This window comes from Trichoderma breve, chromosome 6, assembly GCF_028502605.1.
Source record: "Trichoderma breve strain T069 chromosome 6, whole genome shotgun sequence".
In the NCBI taxonomy this organism is placed as follows: domain Eukaryota; kingdom Fungi; phylum Ascomycota; class Sordariomycetes; order Hypocreales; family Hypocreaceae; genus Trichoderma; species Trichoderma breve.
Genome location: NC_079237.1, coordinates 956,516 through 979,888, shown reverse-complemented (window position 1 = coordinate 979,888; position 23,373 = coordinate 956,516). Strand labels below are relative to the sequence as shown.

The 23,373-nt window shown below is 49.0% G+C and overlaps 6 protein-coding genes across 6 annotated transcripts; 3 read left to right on the top strand and 3 right to left on the bottom strand.

Moving 5' to 3' along the window:
- Window positions 1-637: 637 nt before the first annotated feature.
- On the top strand, window positions 638-3,427 carry T069G_09224 (polysaccharide lyase family 8, super-sandwich domain-containing protein; the record flags this gene model as incomplete). The annotated part of the gene is made up of 8 exons (XM_056176434.1): window positions 638-857; window positions 947-1,142; window positions 1,207-1,249; window positions 1,310-1,483; window positions 1,546-1,644; window positions 1,699-1,794; window positions 1,854-2,003; window positions 2,060-3,427. 8 exons carry the CDS (start codon window positions 638-640, stop codon window positions 3,425-3,427), a joined length of 2,346 nt encoding a protein of 781 aa, XP_056024912.1.
- A 2,518-nt stretch (window positions 3,428-5,945) lies between these two features.
- Window positions 5,946-7,666, top strand: T069G_09223 (major facilitator superfamily domain-containing protein; the record flags this gene model as incomplete). The annotated part of the gene is made up of 3 exons (XM_056176433.1): window positions 5,946-6,095; window positions 6,181-7,464; window positions 7,538-7,666. 3 exons carry the CDS (start codon window positions 5,946-5,948, stop codon window positions 7,664-7,666), a joined length of 1,563 nt encoding a protein of 520 aa, XP_056024911.1.
- Window positions 7,667-8,763: 1,097 nt separating this feature from the next.
- On the top strand, window positions 8,764-10,903 carry T069G_09222 (uncharacterized protein; the record flags this gene model as incomplete). Its single annotated transcript, XM_056176432.1, has 4 exons — window positions 8,764-9,046; window positions 9,109-9,164; window positions 9,230-10,289; window positions 10,347-10,903. The coding sequence occupies 4 exons, from the start codon at window positions 8,764-8,766 to the stop codon at window positions 10,901-10,903; spliced, it is 1,956 nt and encodes a 651-aa protein (XP_056024910.1).
- Window positions 10,904-11,134: 231 nt separating this feature from the next.
- T069G_09221 (fungal chitosanase of glycosyl hydrolase group 75 domain-containing protein) lies at window positions 11,135-12,466 on the bottom strand (the record flags this gene model as incomplete). The annotated part of the gene is made up of 3 exons (XM_056176431.1): window positions 11,135-11,842; window positions 11,903-12,237; window positions 12,304-12,466. The coding sequence occupies 3 exons, from the start codon at window positions 12,464-12,466 to the stop codon at window positions 11,135-11,137; spliced, it is 1,206 nt and encodes a 401-aa protein (XP_056024909.1).
- Window positions 12,467-17,756: 5,290 nt separating this feature from the next.
- On the bottom strand, window positions 17,757-18,566 carry T069G_09220 (NAD(P)H-binding domain-containing protein; the record flags this gene model as incomplete). The annotated part of the gene is made up of 2 exons (XM_056176430.1): window positions 17,757-18,210; window positions 18,346-18,566. The coding sequence occupies 2 exons, from the start codon at window positions 18,564-18,566 to the stop codon at window positions 17,757-17,759; spliced, it is 675 nt and encodes a 224-aa protein (XP_056024908.1).
- A 2,956-nt stretch (window positions 18,567-21,522) lies between these two features.
- On the bottom strand, window positions 21,523-22,806 carry T069G_09219 (kinetochore complex sim4 subunit fta1 domain-containing protein; the record flags this gene model as incomplete). The annotated part of the gene is made up of 1 exon (XM_056176429.1): window positions 21,523-22,806. One exon carries the CDS (start codon window positions 22,804-22,806, stop codon window positions 21,523-21,525), a length of 1,284 nt encoding a protein of 427 aa, XP_056024907.1.
- Between the last annotated feature and the right edge of the window lie 567 nt (window positions 22,807-23,373).

The window sequence follows — 23,373 nt, the reverse complement described above, 5'->3', positions numbered from 1 at the left end:
CCTCGCCTCATGCCCATAGGATTCCTTTGCAGGTGATGGAGCCGATTAAGTCAGCCGTGTACATACTCGTATCCTGGACGGGATGATTAGTTACTGTATTCTTGGCAAAACACTTTGGCCTCTCATTGGTGTAGAATCTCCTCGCGGAGCTGGTTGTCAGAAGCTAAATGTTCCCGAGCCCCCAACCGCGCAACGTTCTATGACATTGCCCAACGCTCATTCAATGGTTCAATTCGTTAGTCCTCGGATCTTGTCAAGCGTCAGTTAGTGCACTTACCGAGACCTGTGTTAAATAAGATTTTATATAAGGTGTGGGGGAATATTGCTTTCAGCCGTTAAGCATAGTATTCAACCTTCCCCATATTTTACCCCAGACTTTGAGGAGTTCCGGCATGATGGATAAATATCCGCCAATCATGCGATGGAAGCATTTGTCCGCCAATGGGATGACCGCTTCCTGTCAGCGTGTAGTCGCGTTAGGAAGGAGATCTCCTTTTATTTCAACAGATATAATGAGGAATACCCCTTGCGAGAAAGTGAATCTGAAGAGTAGGCACAGCATCAATTGATCTTGTGTTTCATTGCCGCTCTCCCTAGCTGCTTGGATTAGAGCTCTGGCAATCGATATCCCGGCAACATGAAGCTCAATTCTTTGGTGGGCTTGGTCGCTGCGACAGCTGGTGTTGCGCAAGCCGCTTCCTCGGACGATTCACTCGCGCTCTTTGCTAAGAGGAGGACGGCGGATCTGTCCCAATTCCCTGACCCGACATGGTTTGCCAAAATTGATACGTGGCTGTCTTCCCAAAAGGCGGATGGCACTTGGTCGGATGTAAACTATGCATCAGGATGTCCTGCGCGTAAGTGACAGACCGCGCCACGTCTTGCTGAGAGCTGGACGCCCCATATGACTTTTTGGGGATCAGTGCTAATGGATTTACTTTTGAAGAACGTGCCAATTGGCCGATTCAGGAGCATTGGAATAGGCTGATTACTTTTGGTGCTGCGTGGAGTGGTGTGAATCCTGCCGTGTCAAGTACCTGGGCCAAGGATCCCAAGCTTCTGACGGCGGTTCAGAAAGGTCTGGATTATTGGTTTAGCAATGACTATACCCCGGCTGACTGCATGGGAGATGGAGGAAACGCGTACGTATTGCGAGAAGTGTTAATTTTATTGGTACTGGGACGGTGAAGCTAATGATGAACCTAGATCAAAGGGATGTCCTTGCGATACGCCGGGTCTGTGGAACACTGTATGCCTCCATCACTATAAAAATTGGCAATGTGGGATGATTTGCTGACAAGAGCAATAGAATTGGTATGATCAGGCCATTCTGATTCCTCAGCTGTGCTCGACGGCGTGTCTTCTCGTCAAAGATGCAAATCTCACAGAGACTCAGCGAGCTGGCTGTGAGCGCATCCCGAACCGAGCGTACGCTCTCCGAGATGGCACTTACGGTACCGGAGGCCGCATGACTGGAGCCAACGTAAGTTCAACCTTGAGACCTTCCCCCTGGCATGTACGTTATGCTGATTGCTTGTCATCTAGATGGTCTTGGTTATGCAAAACTCAGTCACTTTGGCCCTTTTCACGGATAACAGCACAATTTTGTCGGATGCCATGACTAGAGCCATGTCTGTAATGACTGTGAGTAGTCCACTTGTAATTTTGGATATCAGAATCGAGCTAACTAGAAGGTAGTTTGTTGATACCCCTGGAGATGATGGCATCCACCGAGATGGCACGTTCCTTCAGCACGACGGTCTCTTGTACAACGGCAACTATGGAAAAGATTTGGTAAGACATATCTTCCTCTAAAATCCCGATATGATACTTTGTGCTGACATGATATGTAGTTGAATGCTTTCATTCAGCTCGAAGGCGAGGCCATTGGTACTTCATTCGCTGCAGACGATAGTACCCGAGAGGCCATGTCCACTTATATCAAAGGCGACGAGTGGATGATTTACACAGACTCCGACACCAAGACCGAGCACTGGGACTTTGTAGGCACTCTTTCTTCAGAACCTAAACTTCCGAAGCTAACTCCAGGCCTCTATAGAATGCCATCGGCCGCTTTGTTTCTTTCCCTACTGTTGACTTGCAGGCCAGCGCAGATATCAACTTCAACGTCTCCAAGCTTGCTAATGCGGTGGCTGATTTTACCGGATCGTATGCCGTCAACGACACAATTCGCAGACTTCTCTCCAATGGAACCGAGAAGCTCACGGGCAACAAGGGCTTCTGGGCAAGCGACTACATGGTTCACCGCCGACCCGGCTTCGTCCTTACAAACAAGATGATTTCAACTAGGTCATCCAACTCTGAGAGTGTGAATGGGGCCAATCCATATGCCTACCACATGGGCCAGGGCACTCTGTACTCTTACGTCAAGGGTAATGAGTACAAAGACATTATGGCACAGTGGGACTGGAATCTTGTGCCCGGAACGACTACCCTACTCAACCAGCCCAAGCTCCAGGCCACTCAGGTGAAATACGATGGTCTTAAAGACTTTGTCGGAGTCGTGAGCGACGGCAAGTTTGGCGCTGCTGTTGAGGACTATCTCGATCCCTTGACTCAGAATCTATCTTACCGCAAGTCTTGGTTCTTTGTCGATGAAGGTGTCATTGTTATCACCACCGACATTAAGAAGAATTCCACTGCTGGAAACACTCCCGTCATAACCGTGCTTGACAACCGCGCAGCAGAACCAACAAAGCCATTGCTCAAGAATGGCCCCCTCTCTAAGCTCGGTGATCAACACTCCACCTCAGATACTCTGTACTACGCAAACAATGGCTTTCTCGCCTACGACTCCCCCTTCGAGCTCACCATCTCTTTGGGCAAGCGAAGCGGAAACTGGTCCGAGATTTCGACCTCGACTCAGGGCGTCAAGACGGCCGACATCTTCTCTGCTTATACTACAATTAAGGGCAGCCAGTTCACATACGGTTACTTCCCAGGCATTTCATCCAAGAAACTCAACAAGGAACTTGAGAAGCCCACCTGGAACCCCATCACCAAGAAGGGCATCTCGGGCATCTACGGCAAAGACAGGGCGAGTCTGGCGTTTTGGCCCGGCGGCGACAAGTCTGTTGCGCTCGACTTGAAGGCTCTCGGATGGGCCAAGTCCGGCACGCTGACTTTTACGTCTGATCAGCCGGCGGTGTATCTCATCAGTGCGCAGTGCAAGGACAAGAAGAGCATGCGTCTGGTTGTGACCTTGGCGGATCCCACTCAGAAGCTCGCTGTGGCTTCGTACTCGATTAAGATCTCGGGACAGGGCCACAAGGTTAGGGAGATGGGAAAGAAGAGCGAGGGGCTTGAGAGGAGAGGTGATGGTGGCATTGGGTTTGGTGTGAGACTGCCTACCGGAGGACTTGCCGGATCCTCTGTTAGCCGCGAAGTTATCTTGGAGTTGGACTAGAAAGAGATTTGTGCGCTAAGAATGGGGATGAGACGAATATTTGTACGAGAGACGCATTGATTTGTTTGGTCAGGTTATTATACTTCTAATATAAATGAGATAATAGAGCCCATGGTGGGCGGCATTCATGTAAGCGACCAACTTCAACTTGAGAAGTTCGACAAGCGAAATTCCACCAATAAGTGTCTGCTGTTGATACGAGAAGGGGCATGAATACTAACAGATTCAACATGGATGTATCTACCGACATTCAGTAAATATGGCACTCATCATTCTTCTGTATTGGACCTTTCTTGGTCGCTACGTTTACCAGATGTAATCAGACTATGTCCTCGTCTTTATAACAGCTTTGTTAATGAATGCCACGTTATACATCTAGCTACTTCAGCACACGGACTTTAGCATAGCATCTAATTACTCCGTATATGAGTTCGAAACCTGTCAGTAGATGACAATAAATTGTAGGTCATTGAACCGATTGCGTGATGCGCTAGGCTATCGAAGCGACAGTGGATCTACATCTAGTGGAATGCAGCGCCGAGACGGGCCGTCAGCACGTACGTAGTACAGGTACATGTATGTAGAGAGTAGAGTCAGTAGACTGATGTTCGCTGTCTAATATTCATGGGCTCTCCTTGATACGGCCAGTATGGAGTGTTGTCGTGGATTGACCTGGCTGCCAAATGAGGCTGTCACGTATGACCGTGGCGTTGTTTCTCGCTACGAGATCAAAGCTCAGGACCATCATGAGCTGATTGCTCCTAGTAGATAATGGCTGGTACTCGTATTGACAGGGAGTTACATGAAATATTAATTCAAGACTGACGGGTGGAGCAGGTCCGGATGCTTTCCACACCAATCCATTTCTCGAATATGGTCCATCCATGTTGCTCTTGGTGCGTATCCACCACTCCAGATGTGAATTGCACTGCTTCTTGTATAGAATCGATTGTCAATGTCCAATTGGACAAGACACTATTGGTGGCTTGAACAAAAATACCTGCCTCTAGAAACTCTATCGAATCGGCGTCAATCACGGCCGAATCCGGTCATCAAGCGGCCAAGCACACACCGGCTCAAGCCACCATTTCTATTTCCCACCGCCTCGTCCCGTTTCGATGACTCGTCTAATGCTACTTGAAGCCATGCGGGCGTGTCATCAGAGGCAGCAACGTTTAGAAAAAGAAGCTTGGAAGAGCTTGCCCCTGTCAGCCCTTGGCGGCAATCCCGGTGAGGGTAGCCTTGAGTTGGCAAGGCTTCGGTGACGCGATTGAATCCTCGTCCGGGTAGCGGTTTGATGGAGCTTAGTACATAAGATGGGAGATGAAGACAAAGGAAAAAAAGACACAGAGAAACACGGATAACTGAACCGGAGAGGAAGGCCGATGAGGAATCAGAGCGCACGGCTGTTTTGATCCATGTATCGTGTGCTCCGTTCTAACTTGTCCGTACTCCGAGCGACTGTGCAGTGAGATTCTGGACTTGTTCGGGCCCTGGCGATCTGCGCTGGGGCGGAATTATGCTCACGTTAGGCCCCCACGTCTTCTTGTTGTACTGCCGTCGCCAAGAACTTGAGATGATGCCCATTGTTTTGCATTGCCTCGAGTAGCAGTCGTGAATCTGTACATGCTATTTGTCTCGATTGTATACTAATTCTGTGTATCTATCTGGCTGACGCCAAGTTGCCTTCATCAGCTAGAGATCATTCTTTGTGTCCCCGCGAGCCGTCTCTTAGCATACCGGTACTCACACTCTCACTCACACACCAACTCCCGTTATCCTAGCTTCATTCAAGCACGGCCTGGCCGATGCCTCGCCTCCAACTCTCCGGCAAGCCACCGTGAGCGATGCCGATCCCGTCAATCAGGCCTTGTGAGCCGTCCAACAGCCCTGTCGACTGCCCATAGCTTGTTCTGGTGGTCCCCTGCGCGGCATCTCGATCGTGATTCGTGCAAGCCCAATCACCAAAAGCTGCGAGATATTGCGCCATCGTCGCTATACAGCACTCATCCCCGTCCAGCTGCCTCTTAGCCTCTGCTTGTAGCGTAGTCTACGGACAATGTTTCTTGATATTACTGCAGAATACGATCCAAGCTCGCGCGCCCTTTTGACAGAAAAGGTGGATGGCAAAAGAAAAAAAATGGCTTTCCGCCCGTGGAACCTCGGCGCGCGCGTATCCGTTTCGAAGTAGCCTGCGGAGGAGTAGCGTGAGGATCGAGGAAGCTCGTAGCCGCAATGGTGATAGATTCCTAGCGTCATGTCGCATCAGCTGGTAGCACCAGCATCCTGAAGGTCGTGTGCTAAGGTTGCATTGTAGGAAACCTTGGCCGCGTACATAATGACGGCCGTGCCGCGCTTTCTGCGACTGGGCGACCGGCCGAAGGATCTACCCCGTGCTACGACTCTTCCTTTTTCTCTTCTTTTCTAGAAAAGTTGCGGGCGGCCATTGTGTTGTGCCTCTGCGTAGACTTGTCTTTTGATATAATTGTATACGCGGTCCTTATTTGTAATCGCTGCAATGGGTTCCCCGTCAGACGACGGCAAGACGGCGCCGACCCGAGATGCCGTCGAGACTCAGAGCATTTCCACTGGCAGTGATGAAGATGTCATTCCCAAGGGTGCCCTCGATCCTGTATACGAGGCAAAGGCCAAAGTGCTGAACCACGCTGTAAGTCTCATCCTCGTTTTCCAATTGCTTATCGCTTCCATTGCCACTTATATATGCAGCCAGACTAACGCATAACTCGATGCAGATTCAAGACATTGGCATGGGATGGTATCAATGGCAGCTCTTCTTCGTCGTCGGCTTTGGCTGGGCTTCTGATAACCTTTGGCCGATTGTCACATCCCTCATCTTCACACCCATCAACAATGAGTTTTCCCCCAACCGCCCGCCGCTCCTGACTCTGGCCCAAAACATTGGTCTCTTGGCCGGTGCTGTCTTCTGGGGCTTCGGATGCGACATCTTCGGTCGGAAAATCGCCTTCAACTTCACCCTCGGCTTGACTGCGCTCTGGGGAATGGTGGCTGCTGGTGCTCCCAACTTTGCAGCCATTGGCATCTTTGACTGTTTCTGGTCCTTTGGTGTTGGTGGCAATCTGCCCGTCGACTCGGCCATCTTTCTCGAATTTTTGCCCGCGACTCACCAATACCTGTTGACTATTTTGTCTGTGGACTGGGCAATTGCTCAAGTCGTTGCCAACTTGATTGCTTGGCCTCTTCTGGGTAACTTAACTTGCGCTCAGGATGAGAAGCCATGTCTCAAGCACAACAACATGGGCTGGCGATACTTTCTCATTACCATGGGTGGAATCACGCTTCTCATGTTCTTGGCTCGATTCTTGCTCTTCTCCCTTTACGAGTCGCCCAAGTACCTCATGGGCAAGGGCCTGGATGAAGAGGCCGTCCGAGTAGTTCACGAGGTTGCCAAGCGCAACGGTAAGACGAGCTCGCTCACAATCGAAGACCTCAAGGCTTGCGAACCCGAAGGCTATGTTTTCCAGGCAGATATTTCTACTGCTGTCAAGAGAACCCTGGTTCAAAAGATCGATACTACGCATGTTAAAGCCTTGTTCTCAACCTTCAAGCTCGGCTTGTCGACCAGCCTCATCGCTGCTATTTGGGCTCTCATTGGTCTCGGTTTCCCTCTTTACAACGCCTTTCTGCCATTCATTCAGGCCAACAAGGGTGTCGATTTTGGTGATGGAAGCACATATCTCACTTACCGCAACAGTTTGATCATTGCCGTGCTTGGTGTTCCCGGAGCTTTGATCGGAGGTCTGCTTGTCGAGCTCCCTCGGATTGGCCGCAAGGGAACGCTCGCTCTTTCTGCCGCTCTTACCGGTGTCTTCTTGTACTGCTCCACGACTGCCAAGAGCAGTGAATCGCTTCTTGGATGGAACTGTGCCTACAACTTCTGCAGCAACGTCATGTATGCCGTGCTCTATGGCTACACCCCTGAGATCTTCCCTACGCCCCAGCGCGGTACTGGCAATGCCATTGCTGCTACTGCTAACCGAATTTTCGGTATCATGGCTGTAAGTATCATGAAATCTCCTTATATAACTGTGAATCTTCTTGTGACCGTCTCTAATTGTTTGGACACTACAGCCTATCATCGCCATGTTTGCCAACCTCGAGACATCCGCGCCCGTTTATACCAGTGGCGCCTTGTTTATCGCTGCCGGTGTTCTTACACTTTTCCTACCATTCGAATCACGCGGAAAGGCAGCACTGTAAGGGGTCTAGAGAGCCGATTCATTCGTTTGTATATAGAACAAAAGAGGATGTTTTGGTCTTGGGAGCGAAGTTGGAAAAGAGTAACGATAGTGTGATACCCAAGGTAGTCTCTATTCAATGGATAGTTACAATTCATGTGGCATAATTTCAGCAATGATGAAAGGGATTCTTTCGTTCGTTTGGTATTCCATCCATACTGAATCACTCCGAGCTATCAAAATTTCGTACCAAGCTATTGTGTAGACTTCAAGTAATGGTTTCCGTACAGTTGTGCCATCAAGAACATCACACAATCCGATATGGTGTAGTGGCTAACATCGCTCGCTCTCAATAATGAACCGAGCAGCCCTGGGTTCGATTCCCAGTATCGGAGAGTAATTTCTCTTTTTGCTCCTTCCACTGAATTTTTTCTCTCCATCCGCTGAGAGAGAGTGTATGATAAGATTTTGCTCCTTAGTCAGCATCTTAACATCCGATATGGTGTAGTGGCTAACATCGCTCGCTCTCATCCACGAGCGCCGAGCAGCCCTGGGTTCGATTCCCAGTATCGGAGCTTCTGATTTCTTTTTCTTTTTTTGCGTTCTCGGTAAAGTTTGTTCCTTGTCATTTACTTTTTGCAGGAATGTTGTTTGTGTGGCTGGCTGGCTGTCATGTTGGCATTGTAATGTTCCGGTGCTGATTGGCTACTTTAAATAGTGGACTTGATTGGATCTAGATTCATCCTGGCACGGCTCGGTCGAGTATCGCGGGTGACAACAAGGAGGCATCCAACCTAATTGACTTTCAAAAAAAGTATACAGAGTTTAATTAATTCCTTTAAATGATTTGCATTAAACTACTCAATTGTAAATTTGATATAAGCTCAATGCCTTCCTTGATGGACTCACGATCGATAACAATGTACTCGTATTCAACATGCAACAGGTATCACGTGAGCCTCGGAACGTCTGGGCTCGACTTGCAGGTCACGAGCTGACGAAGCGGTGACACGACAATAGCAGCCCAATTGGCCTTATGAAACGTGGTCAATCATCTCAAAGCCAACTACTATAACCGCTATATCCATTGTTTTGGCACAGGGCCCTCTCTATCTCAACATGGGGGAAGAAACTGCCCCTACGGCGGAACCTCGCGTGACCTTTTCATCAGGCCGAGTTGGGAGCAGCGGCAGTTCCGAAGCGCCAGACTTGCGTATTCTGCATTACAACGATGTCTATCATGTTGACCAGGCCAGTGCAGAGCCAGTGGGAGGTTTGGCGAGATTCATAACGCTCTGCAAGGAGTATAAGGATGGGGAGCAGTATCAAGGCCAGCCTGGGCTGCTTACCCTGTTCTCGGGTGATGCCTTCAACCCCAGCTTGGAGAGTAGTGTTACCAAGGGTATATTTCTCAATTTCAAGATATCAATGCTAATGAAAGTAATCAATGCTTACTGCTGATAGGAGCTCATATGGTTTCCGTCCTGAATGCTGTTGGCACAGACGCCAGTTGCGTCGGAGTAAGTCATGTTGTTCATTTCGACACAAGCCACAACCACTGACCGAATCCTCTGCATTGATTTAGAACCATGATCTGGATTTCGGAGTCAAGCAGTTTGAGCACCTGGCTGAAAAGTGTGAATTCCCATGGCTCCTAGCCAACGTTTTAGATCCCGCCCTAGGAGAAGATGTCCCGCTGGGTAACGCCAAGCGGACTCATATGCTCACAACCTCCAACGGCATCAAGGTGGGCCTTATTGGTCTGGGTGAGAGGGAATGGCTCGCAACCATCAACAGTCTTCCGCCAAATCTCATCTACAAATCCGCCACTGCCGTTGCCAAGGAACTCGTACCAAAGCTACGAGAGGAAGGCGCTGAGATTGTCATCTGCCTGAGCCATATGCGAGAGCCCAACGACAACAAGTTGGCCGATCAGACAGATGGTATCATCGACATTATCCTCGGTGGACATGACCACTACTATGCTCACAGCTTCAGAAATGGAACTCATGTCCTCCGTTCTGGAACGGACTTTAAGCAGCTCAGCTACATCGAGGCGCGACGAAAGCAAGACGATTCCAAGCGATGGGATTTTGACATTTGGAGGAGAGACATTACGTCCGAGGTACCCGAGGATGAGCCCACAGCCAAACTAGTGGACAACTTGACGTCCAAGCTACAAAAGTCACTCGCAAGGCCAGTTGGGTGGACAGCCATGCCCCTCGATGCTCGATTTATCACCGCCCGCTTGAAGGAGTCCAACATGGGCAACTTTGTGTGTGACATTATGCGTTCCTATCATAATGCTGATTGTGCCATTATGGCTGGTGGTACGATTCGTGGTGATCAGATTTATCCTCCTGGAGCAATTCGCATCAAGGACATCACTTCTTGCTTTCCCTTTGAAGATCCTGTTGTTTTACTAAAGGCCAAGGGGCAGGCGATCTGGGATGCGCTAGAAAACGGCGTTTCATTGTATCCTGCTTTGGAAGGGAGATTCCCTCAGGTTTCAGGCATTGAATATGAGTTTGATCCATCAAAGCCGTCTGGCCAGAGGATCTTGTCAGTCAAGATTAACGGTAAGACTTACGAGCCGGAGAAATTGTATATTCTCGCGACTAGGGGCTATATGGGTCGTGGAAAGGGTAAGTGTGATACAATCTTTACGTGTCTCTATGCTTGTTAACTAATGGGAATCTTAGACGGCTTCACCAGTCTGCTCGTCAAGTCAGAGGGAGGAGAGGTAGAAGAGATTGTCGATGAAGAGAGCGGAATCCTCCTTTCTGCTATGCTCCGCCAGTACTTTATGGCCCTCCGAACAGTCGGCCAGTGGAAGAAACTGTCTGACAACTGGAACCATATCGTAAAGGATTGTGGTCACACTCAGTTACCATCCGAGGTGTTCAAGGGTGAAAGTCAGGTGGGCCGGCTTGGCCTCCACGAGCATAAAGAAAACGGGGATAAGGATCCCTGGCGCAAGTTCCTGCGATCAAGGCTGGGCTACAGCAAGAAGCCTCATGATGAAGATGATGACGCCCATTTTGAAGCCGGTACAGAGAGCGACCACTCGGGAAGCGATTCAGATAGCCAGCTTGACCTTGAGATATTGTTGATGAGAAAGTTTTGGGGCCGCTGGGCTCATAAAGCAGGTGTTAAGGGTTGTGTTTGCGACTCCCTGAAAGAGGCCGAGTGTGCCGTGGACTGGACGAGAGTGATAGCACCCGTGCTCGAAGGGCGTATCAAGATTGTCGGATCATAAGCAACTCGGAGCTGGTTTCACGCATTTTAAAACAGGAAGATACATTAGGTTTCGCTTGATCAAAGCTTGGTTTCCCGATCAATACACCATTTATTGACCTCGCCTATATACTTGACTTCTCCTATATACCTGGACTCGTCCACCTCCCCCTTGCTACGCTGAAATTATATACAAGAATGTGAGAATTCCACCTTGGCTCCCCACTCGCCACAATTTCTTTTGTTAGCCCTCTTAATTTGTGCATCGGCCGTTGGAGCAGAAGAGGTCGTCAGAGCAATCATCATCACTGCCACAAGACGCGCCAGCGCAGTGACCGGCCCAAGAGCAGTTGTTACTGCCGCCGCCGCCGCTGTTACCACCAGAGCTACCACCGCAGAAGCCATTGGAGCAAGTAAGATCGTCAGAGCAGTCGTCGTCGCTACCGCAAGAGGCACCAGCACAGTGGCCCTCCCATGAACAATCACCGGAACTGCCGCCGCCATTACCACCACCGTTGCCGCCACTAGGAGGGCTGCCGCCGCAGAATCCGTTGCTGCAAGTCAAGTCATCAGAGCAGTCATCATCACTTCCGCAAGATGCGCCAGCGCAGTGACCCTCCCATGAACAATCACCACCGGAACCACCGTTGCCTGGATCACCGCCGCCGCCGTTGCCAGGGTCGCCACCACCAGTGGTGCCGATACGAGCAACGAGGCTGTCACCGAGGGCGCTGATGCTGTTCTCGAAGTCGTTGTAGTCCTGGGCGTTCCACGAAGCACCTCTGGCACCGGGGACGGCGCTGGAGCCGGTGAAGGCGATGTAGAGAACATCAGTCTGGTCGTGGCCGTTGTTACCGTTTATGCTTTCGCCAAAACAGGCGGTAGCAAGAGAGATGGAGGCCTCGCCAACGACAGGGAAGTCGCCGTCGTCACCGTTGGTATCACCCCAAACACCGTAGATCTAAGAAAGGTATATCAATCAGGGCAGCTCATCAAGGGGGGAGTAGGGGCAAGTTCCTACCAGCTGGTTGTTGCAGACAACAGCCATGACGGAGAGGGGCTCAACGCCAACGGATTGAGGATCCCAAGTGTCCCAGTTTCCGCTACCCTCGTTACCAAAAACGACATAGGGGTGGGCATTGGCGTCAAGATCCCTCTGGCCGGTGCCATAGCCTCGGACGGTATCAGAGAAGGCGGTGACATCTTGGGTATCACCAGAGTCGCCGCAGCGGCCATCATCAGCAGGGCCGCCCTGGATACCATCACAGTCGATGTCCATGTTGGCAAGTCTGCCGTTGGTGCCCTGAAGGTAGACGATACCATAATCGGCAAGATGGTCACCACAGTAGCTAGTGGCTATGTGAAGGGAAATGTGTTAGTCATACTCTTTAGATGTTGATATTGAGTTGAAGTGACACTTACTACCACCATCACCATCCGAGCTGTAAAAGCCGGTGGCGAGAGGGCTTCTGCAAGAGCCCTGGGAAACGATGGAGTTGTAGAGGCTCTGGACGTTGGCGGGCACCGAGCGGGCAGCAGCGGCACCGGCAAGGGAAGCGAGGACAGCAGTCTTGAAGGAAGCCATGGTGATCAACTTGAGTTGACTCCTTTGGTTGAAAGGATGCTTTAGCAGTGGAGGATCTTGCGGATAGTGTCTTTATTTGAAGGGAAGTGATACTAGCTTATATATAAGTTTGTATTTCAGTGGACCAGGGTCGGCGTCATAGACGGTAAAAGAGCATATAAGCTCGGTAGGTCCTTTGCCGAAGGATGATCCTCAGCATCGGCTCATCGGCTTCATCCCTGGAGTGAGCCTTGATTCAACCCTCTCAAACGGGAATGAGGTCCAAAGGATCGGTTAGCGATGCTAGCCGTATGGAGTTTCTCACACCACCCCTGTGAGTGTGGCCGAATGAAGATGGTATGGTCTGTGCTGGCCGGGGAGATGCGATTACCAGCTGCATACGATTCCTCCTGTTTGAGCATGGCAATCTTAGTCTTGATGATTGGCTTCGAAGGATGACACGAGGCTGGCGGTGGTTCGGGAATACATGTACATTTGCCGACGTAAGCCCTTGATATTGTATGCAACTGTACGTGGATGCCTCCAATATGCGGCTTTCGGCGAATGTGGAATATCAAGCAATAGAGTCGTTTGCAGCATCAACTCAACTCCTTTCTGTATGAACTACCTCTTTTTGATGGCATTGAGATACTGCTTAGTTGGTCGCTGTACTTGGTTTTGAAGATTTTGTATAGCCAAAGCACAGATGCTAAGGAATAATATCACATTTTCTTCTTGGCTCGTTCTTCTATCAAGATTGCCAGAAACAAAATATCCCAATTTGGAGGTAAATAATCATCATTTGGGAATAGGGACAACAATAAAATCACAGCTCCTGTCATTGATACGACAGTGTGATGCAACCCCCGCGTATGGTTTCCACGTTGTTTATGAGTTGCCTCTTTGAGTCGCTGGGTTTACAGGAATTATCACCGAGTGGGCGCGCTATGTGGGCTGAGGGACTGCTGATACAATTAACGATGCTCGTATTCTCAAATCTCGAGCAATGATTCCATTTGTTATCTTTTGCTTCCGAAGTACGATATGAGGAAAGATTCATACTTTCTAGCTTCAAGATCAAGAGCCCACGATATGTCTCTTACTTCACGGCGATAGGCAAGTGCTTTGCCAGCAAAGAACTGAAACGCCGTCTAAACCGTCTAATAACGGAGATTATGTTCATATGGGTCTTTACTCGGCCATGGCGGTCTCACACGCATAACTAGCGTTCATCCTAACTCAGACCAAGCAACTTGACAGGGTTTACATAAGGTTAAGGAAGCGCATAACAGATAGCATAACAGGGATCCTACGCGCATCTCGTTGCAGCAAGTTTTGGCGGCGAACCCACAAACAGATGGATATCTGGGTTTCTTGATGTGAGATGAGATGATGATGGGCTATGGGCGGCAGATACGACATACGCAACCGACGATCATACGGTTCACCCAGATCGCCAGCCAACCATTAACAGTTTACACTGCACGCATCACATCGCATCAGTCGCAATTCATCGGAGCCGACCGCTGTGATGCTGGAGAGTAGAGGAAGGCTGAAGGGACTCTGGGCCAGCTTCCCCCTGGATGAATCACTTCCTTGTTCACCATCCTTACCGTATACCGGCGGATGCGGAAATATCTCAATGATTTGCCACTAAAACCACAGACGAGTTGACTTGCCAGCCGACCAACCGGCTTGGCTTCTGTCGGTTGGCTATGAACAAGCTCTAATTGCCCGATAGGAGCCAGTAGGGCGATGCGGGCTGGCCCCATAATCTCACTACGAGTGATCCGTTGTGGGCAGCTGGGAAACAATTGAGCTTCCGGATTTGTTCTTCTTTGCGATATTTTGTCTTAGGCTGAGGGCGCTGGCTTATACAAGGCTTTATCCAAATGAAGAACTTAGGCGCGCAATCCTAGACGCGCGCAGCATCCAGGGGGTGAACCAGGAATAATGGCCCCCGTGCATGATTAGAGTAAAGCAGACTTCCAATTTGTGGTCAGAAAACGGCTTTCTAAGCGTCATGACTGTTATTTCACAGACACTCGTTCTCGGATCCTTCGACAATGCATGCGCCGTATGCTATACGATGCTGGTCGATCCGGCATTTCGTGCTTCTTGGGGGAACTGCTCAAAGTTCATAGTATGTTCCTTGCGGTACTTGATTCATTCGTCGAAGAATGGAACGTAGTATAAACTCCATCCCCCATGCTCCTGTCCGGATGTAAGTCATCCGTCATTAATACGATCAGGCATAGATACAGATGCAAATGGTCGACGCTGCCCAGTGTTCGTTCAATAGTTATATAATATTACTACCCATCCTCGATACCTAAACGCCATATCACATCACAAGTTATACCCTAAGCTAAGTGCCGGACGAGATTTTTGGTATACTATCGATCATGCACACTTGCATCATACAATGCACACAAGCGAGAACTTGGCTTCGCATCTGTGAATGAACCAGCCAAGCAGATTGGTAGCCACGGGGAATCGTCTGACCAAGGATCTATAGTATGTAGGGTTAGGATTATGGTTCAACGGTAATCTGACACCCGAACTATGAGTAAATGTAACCTTGTTACCAAGGTAAAGCAATAAGAATACATAACCGAGGATGATTCGCGAATCAGCTTGTCCAGCGGATATTCCGTCGTCACGATACGGCGCATACATTATGATCCCAGTAGATGTAAGCGCTGAATTTACAAGGAATGTTACCCTACTGCCAAATAAAGGATTTGAGGTGGGGAGGCCATAATTAAGATTCATGTTTAAGTAAGAATAGACGACGATATCCTCTTCGTACTGTAAATGGTGAGACGGAGCACAAAAAGATGGAAAATTACATGCTAAAGACGTGGACAAGATTATTAAACAAAATGGTTACTATTTATATGCGTGAATATCTCTTTGTATGTCAGGCTCAGGGGAGAATCTCATGAATACTTGGATTTTCGAGCACTCCAATAATTGAGCTGTAAGCTGATGACCCCCATCCAGATTATAAACTGCTGATGCATCTGGAAACTTATTACAGCTGGCCCTCTCCAGGAAATGGCTTCAATCCCAATTTCTGACACTCCTTTTGCTGAGTAGGCCTACACCGACTCATACACATGGTGCTGCAATTTTGAGTGCAGGCAAGTAATGAGATACTGTCCTTCTCTTCAATTGGCTGGGCAGACACATGAAAACGAAACGTGTGTGGAGTTTTGGAGCCGAAATCCTCGGCTTTTCTCCAACCGACAATTTATACGAAGGATTCTATATTTCTGACGGCACTTCCACGTAGCCTATTCCTGCATGAGGTGCTTGAAATGCGGTGATCGGGCCGCGCATCCTGCATTATGCTGCTACATTAGTTGTCAGTTCCCAGAAGGATCAAGAAAATTCGACTATTTAGAAAGCAGCATTGCCTTGTTTCGCTCTACAGTCTGCGACATAATTTAGAGTATACAACTTATAGGCGAAGGCCGAGAGAGAATGCAACCCTCTCATGTCTTGATGCCTGTAGCAACACCACATTCAAGCCAACCAATTATGTTAACACTATTCGATGTGGTGTAGATAGAGCATATTCCAATCCGATTACAATCATCGTGTGCCGGTTTTCTCTAGAGTGGCCCAAGCATATACGAGTTATCCTGTAAAATGCCGCCTTCAAATGACACGCACGATTCTCATTTCGTATGATCATGGTCATTCTACCTGGCTATAAATATAACGTGTGTTAAAGTGAGTATGTAGACTAGAGAAGCGAAAAGAGAGATACTTTGCGCGAAAGGGGATGGAGTAACAAAGAGAAATTGTTGATATGCTCAGAGGTTGCTAGTTCTAACTGAGATCTTAGCTGGATATCTTGCATCCAAGTCTCATCATTCCATCTTGATACAAAAGGTAGTGTAGCGTGTAAAGTAGGCTACAGGCTTGTAGACTTATTCTCCATTTGGCACGAATATATGCAACATGGCCAGGATGCTTGGATGGGAGCACTGGTAATATGAGTGCGATTGCAATGTGAGGCGTCATGCGAAGACTGACGGACGACTTTGAGTTGAAATGCCCAAGACTCTGGTTACGCCCCAGAACTATACCTTTTTACTTCCATTGCAAATTTTCTGTGTTTTGAATTACAAATTGTCGCACACGAATACATCAACCCCTGGTACTTCATCTCGATACTCTGTTTGCCAATTCTACCTATCTGTGGTCTGGTTGACGACGTGATGACACACATGGAAAGAGAGAAAGAAGACAAGACTACTTTTGCTGACATCCATGCAATATTGCCAGGGGATGAAGAGTGAACAAAGTCAAACAAGCAACCACTTGAACCGAGCAGACAGTGGTGTTCACTCCCAACATTATAAAGCCATAGAAATGGACGCCGCGGATAATAATGCAAGCTGTTTGCAATGATAGAGTAAAGATCCATGGTCTCACTGATCTCATTGATCTCACCTACCAAAGAAGCCGTCGTTGATTCGGGAATGATCAGTGCTGTAACAGCGAGCAAATACCTGATTGCGGCGCGATAGCTGCATATGGTTGAGCCCTCTCTTTGCTCAAAACAGCTAGTAAGCAGTTGGGATGTTTTAAAAGGATCCAAAATAGACATCAATATTGCAGTTCGTAATATAGCAGGCCATTATTCGATCATTATACAGGTTGAAGACATGCCGTTGTAATCCCTAAGTCACTGCCAATGGCTATCTTACAATTCTAACAAAGACTTCTTCTTGAACGGTTCAAATTTTGTACAGTCCGTAAATCTACCACACACTCGAGCCAATCATTACACATCGATCTATGAAGAGCCCATGTATAATCACAAAATTATATAACAGGACACTAGAACTTTCTGACTGTTCGCGATGGAGGGCGACACGAAGTCCATGGCTAGCTGTGCCAAAATATCACATATCACCAGCACCTGGAATAACACGTCTTAGCGATTATACGAAGATAATGTATTATATAATGATCCAGCGATTGGATCGGCGAAAGGCCAGATGTGTTATCTTCCGGATTGAACATCCAGGCCACCTCAAATTGGACAGTAGTTACACAATATGTCCCGACGCTGACCCAATTCCCGATTCGAATAACTCCAGTCCGTATGTCCATTGAGCGCCCCCGGCACAATTTCATCACTCCAAAGAAGATCTTTGTTGATAATCCGGTACTCAAAATCCCTCTCTCATGACAAATGGGTATCTGAAAGCATATGCTGTTTCTGTCCAACTGAAAGGAAATCTCTCTCTAAAAAAAAGAAAAAAGGAAAACAAGGAGGCACAACGCCAAATTACATCTTGAGAAGCGCGTCGTTCTCAATAATCCTGTCCTTCCAACCTTCGCAAGCCACCTTGACCATGGTTTTGCCAACTTGAGTGGTTGTGATGGCGCCGTAGAGGTTGCCGACAAGCCTTTTGGAGAGTGGTGCATTGGGTTCGATGAAGCCGGAAGGTCGCAGGATCCATGTCTCGAACTTGTCGGCGTTTGCATCAGCAAGGTCGCACAAGCCTTTCTCAACCTCTCCTTTGATGCGACGAGAGTCTGCCATGAACAAAAGGGGCCTCTTCTGGTTCCATTCCGAGTATTTGCCGCTGCAAAAGACAAATCGGAATTTCTTGCCCGTGGGAACTTTGTCGGCCAGGTATTTCAGCATCGCATTTGCCGCCGCTAGTGTGAACTCTACGCTCACTTTGCGGCACAATTCTTTGTCGTTGTTGAACTGGTTGATTCTCCCTCCAATGGCCCTAAGGTTTCGGTATTAGTAAAAGGAGGTGATCAAGTAATGAAGTAGACGCCCTAGCACACAAGATCAAGCTGAAGCGTTTATTTGCGATGTTGATAGCTATAGGTGTCATTCTCCACGTTCGGAAATTCCTCACCATAAGCACACTTCGGCACCCTCCAGTCTGCGCATCATATCCTCAGGATATTGTGAAAAATCTTGGTGCATGACGACCTCGGCTTTGGGGTGGCTTTCGATATCTATCGGGACCGCTTTCCTCGTGAAGATGACAACCTTGGTGATGCGCTCATCGGCAAAGCAATGGTTGACGATTTCCTTGCCGGCATTGCCAGTCGCTCCAAAAACAAGAACTTTCATGGCGATGTAAGTGAACTATTCCTGGCTTCGCTTGCGACTTGATATTAGTATGGGGTGCACTTTGTCAAGCTCCTTGGTCTCGGCTTGTCGTTGATGGCGGGCAAAAGGAGAGGTGGCGATGATCAAGTATAACGCGAGTCCTGCGACACTTTGGTCCAAACGTCCAACTAGTCCGTATGGCAGCGGACCTAGTTCATTTATATCGGAATAGCAGCATCATTTCTGAGCTACGGAGAGGAAGGGTGAGAATGGATGGCAGGCTAATCGGGGCTCGCTTGGCTTTTAGTCTAGTCGTTGACAGCAGATCATCTTGTACTTGACAGTCCACCAACTAGCACCGTGAAATTACTATTTCTTCCTCAGGAAGCTTTCTGAGCAAGGGTCCTAGTGTTGGGCCGAGCCGTGTAGCCGGCTGCAGCAATGCCGGGGTGGGTCGGGTCGACACAATGGTATTGGTGCATAACATGAGTTTAGGGCTGCTAGAACTTGGAATTCCGGGTCTTGTCCCTATCGTTATTACTGTTCCCGTGCTTGTATTCTCAAGATGCCTCAGGAGGGTACAATGTCAGCCAAGGCAGCAAATAGGCGCGAAGCGTGGTGACGACCATGGCGGCATCGGCTTCGTGGCGCGTCTCTGCGTCGGAGCTTGGATCATCAAATCCGACGCTGTCGAGAAATGAGATGCTAATTGCACTCCGCACTGAGGATTTTCCTCCATGATGGATCTGCTTCGAGGCTCGTGACTAGTATTATTAAACACTGGCTCTGGTTGTTAGTGGCTCGTTAGTTGGCGGTCATGATTCAGTCGGTTAACGGTTTTCCAAGGCGATTACGGCCTTCGGTTCCGTCATCCGGCGAGAGGTGAGGTGAGGCAGCTACTGGACATGCGGAGTTGGCCTGGCGCCAACTGTAATCCATGCCACCTAGCCCAAAGAATGCAGCCACTCTGGCCCAAGAGTGTGTGTCACGACCAAGACCCTGGCGTTTGTTGCCATTTCTGTCGCTCTCCTTTCTTGGGGCGTTCACTCCCTGTGCTCCATCTTGTTCAACCCACGGCTCGAGCGTATCTCGATCTGCTCCGTGCAAGGATGCGAGATGCTTGTGTAACTCCTCATCTCGACTTGCAATTTGTCTGCGACTGCGACGAGAAGGAGAGAGGAGAAAAGAACTCAACAGAAACACGCCGATGTGGTACCGATGCACCGAGTAGATGATAGTGCAGTAATACCTAATACGAAGCAGTGGAGATTAGACAGCCTGTACTCCGTACTCCGTGCTGCGTACCGTACCAGGCAATTCGAGTCGGTTGGACTTGCGGCTTTGCCATACGAGTGCTTTAGTACTGTGCGATTTCTCACAGCCCTGGCGGTTTTGGGGGAGGGTAGGCCGACGCGATGAGCCTATCAGACGATGCTGTGATGCCGCATTTCCGTTGAAGTCTGCCTCCATGCGGCCCTCAGTTGCACTCCGTGGACGGCACTGGGAAAGCCAGATGATGGAGATAACACGGATCTGCGGCTGTCGGGGGTGGCAACGATTCCGCCGCAGGTTCTAGTTGTTCACATGTGTATTCCAAATAAGAGAGAGAGTGAAAAGAAGAAGCAAAGGGGATCGATGCCTGAGGAGAGGAAGCTGCAAAAGTCCTGAACCCTGGATCGAGCAGGTGTGATCGCTGGGCCGTTCCTGAGCTCTGAATCTGGGGTCTTGGCAGCGAGGCTGGAGCCAACGGGATCCGCGGATTCAGCAGTAGAGGCTTGGCCTCCCGCCTTGGCGTCTTGGCTTGGTCTCGATTTCTTGGCAATTTCATGCAGGAAATTTTGCAAAAATCAAAACACCACAAGTGCATCGTGAGATTGGCATCATGGGTACTACGGCATTGGATGGCGGTAGCTGCAGTTGACCATTCATCTTGATGTATGGCCACACTATGTATCACCACCACGGCTAATAAGCCCATCCTCCTGCTGGGTGCTTTGGCGTTTAGCCGGTCCCTTATTCTCGTATATGCCACCACAGCCCAGGGGAACAAGAAGACGTTGAAGCTCAGAAGAGCCTCATGTTGCCACTCCCCTTTTCTTCTCTCTTCTTCTATTCATGTCTCTTCCCTCAGATTCGGAAAAACTACTGGACTAATGCTAGCAATTAGCACTACTGCCTGCCCTAAATCTATCTGACAAGTCATTAATTAGGAGCGGCGGTTTAGCGTCAAATGTAACACACCATGAACCGTCGCTGCATCTGACGGTTCCATTCTAGAGAATTTTCGATGCCTCCCATGCTTGGTCACGGAATTCGGCCTAACATATAGATGAACGGTTACAGGCATGTTACGGACCAACTCCGAACGAGAATAGATAACAAGTGTTGCTTATGTACCAAAACTTGATTTATACATGTCAGTATTATCGTCTTGCTTCCCCTATTGATGACTAGCTAGGCATGGAGTTTGTTTGTTCAACGCTTCCAAGTTTCCCCCAGCCAGGATTCAGCACTAAACCTATTTCTCCTATTTGCCTTGCCAAGCCGGCATCCAAGTTGCCATTTTTCCAGCAACACCATTGCGAGCTTTAGAAGAGTATCGCGAGTTCGACTGCACAACGACCGAATTCCTATCTCTCAAACGGCAGTATTGTGCTGCTCTATCATTTCCGGTCATGTCGCAAGAGATGGACCAGATTCCGACTGAAGCGACCCACTCAGACGGTGTTTGTATGCAGATCCGCTCGACACGGTCTCAACAATGCTTGAGCTTCCTTAGCTCTAGGCACGCTTATGGCAGATTACAGGCATCGTTGCCTGGACTACAAATGCAGTTTAGCCACGTAGCTCTTCAGATGACCAACAACAATCTGCATATGCTCCGAGTAATGAATATTGAGCTTCAAAGCTCTCATGCGACTCGATGGTAAATATGGGTGATGCAGACATAGTAGCCTGCATTTCTCAGCCGCGATGATCAAGTCACCAAAGAAATCCCATCGCTCCGAACCCTTTCTCCCAGCAACGTAACAAACATCCAGGCTGCTCTGGAGAGGTCATCAGTTACATCACCAGATTTTACAATTTTGATCCGAGACTGCGAGAGGACAAAGCCTCCGCATGAGACCTGAGTGATGCGAACCCCTGGATGGAACAGATTCAGCGCCATGTGATGGTCTAAATGATTCGCCAAAGCTTCCATCAACGGGTACGACTGCCCTTCTTTATTTTTTAGCCACCCCCACCCGTCGTCCATGTGCGGACCGGCGAGCCTGCGCCGTTCTCGGTCGTCATGTTCCCATGATGGCGTATTTGAAGATGTTTTAGAACTTGTCCGCTTAGATTTCAGCAACGTCTTCCCAGCTCGTAGGAAGCGACGCAGATCCGATGCCGAGATGCATATTTCCATACTCCGTAGTCCAGGAGCAGATGCCTCCTGATCTCCATCTTCGTCGTCGTTGCCTAGATCCCCGCTTAGGGGAGGTATGGCTTCTCTGCCTTTGTCTGTTACTGGCACATTGAACGCTAGAGTCAACACAAGATCGGACTCTGCTCGAGGTAGTCCAGTTTCTTGAATCCAGCCCTCTAGTACACCAACCAAAGTTCGAGTGCCCAAGTTCAGTTTAGTGACACGGCAGTCGAACGTTGTTGACAGCCATTCTCCGATGACTGCCTTGAGAGGCTGGGGCATCCGAAGGAGCAACAGAGGCAAGCGAAGGAACTGGCTGCTGTCAGCCTCGCCAATCTCAGGCTGATCTATGTCCATGCTCCACATTGAGGCAGCCGGAGTGGTGATAGCCTTTTGTTTTTGTGAGAATCCAGGCAGCAACAGTGCGACATAGGCAGCATTCTCATGCCGCAGCTCGATCCAGAGTCCCCTGGCCTGCTCATCTGACAGCTCGCCCCAGCTCTCGGAACTTTTGTCACCCAGAATATCCGTCGCCTGAAACCAACGAAAAGTCACGGCCTTGAGCGGTCCAACCTGGCCCATTGGCGTGTCCGTGGCCTCGAGCCCTATCTGAACGCCGCGAACCACATCGCCAACGAGCGTGTCACGGAGCCGGTGAGCAAGGCGGTCAAGGCGAGTTTGGTCCAGCTTCTGAGTGCCAATATAGAGCGGAGACACGCGGTGAGTTGAAAAAGTCGTGTTGAAGAACTGCGGGACTTGAAGTTGAACAGAATCGCCGTCCTGGGCTCGCTCAGATGCAGTTTGTTGTTGAGCCGAAACAGGCCCAGCAGTTTGAGCCTTTTGGCGCGCCATGTCTGGAAGCGCGCGTTTATGTAGGCAAAATGGTTCAATATGAGGTAGAAGCTATTCTTAGAGGCGGTTCGTCATTATTCAACGCGTTGCTTGGCCATTCATATGAGAAAAGGCGGTTCAATGTGAGGTGAGCAAAGGGCAGCTCACTTCATTCACTGGTCCAAGATTGAACCAAGGGTGAGTGAGAGATGATGACTAATCACGTGCACTTCTCATCGACGCAAGATTGAGATTGAGCACTTGCTCTTCTACTTGGATTCTTCTCGCACTGTTCGAGAATTACTTCTTTTTTGAATCTCAGTTGAATATGAAATAATGATTTTATTTTCATCCAATAGCTCTTTTCAAATTCTCCTCAGAAATGTACATCTTCCCGACGAGTCATCATCTCCACTCTGGGACTGCCTTTCGTCTCACTAACATGTCAGAATGAACACTCTCAGCCAGAAGAGAAAGTGAATGCAAAAGTGATATAAAAATATCTAACAGCTTAATCTCACGACTACATTGCTTGATTCACTTTGGCCTCCAAAACTGTTCGGTGCTGATTAATGACCACTTACCTCG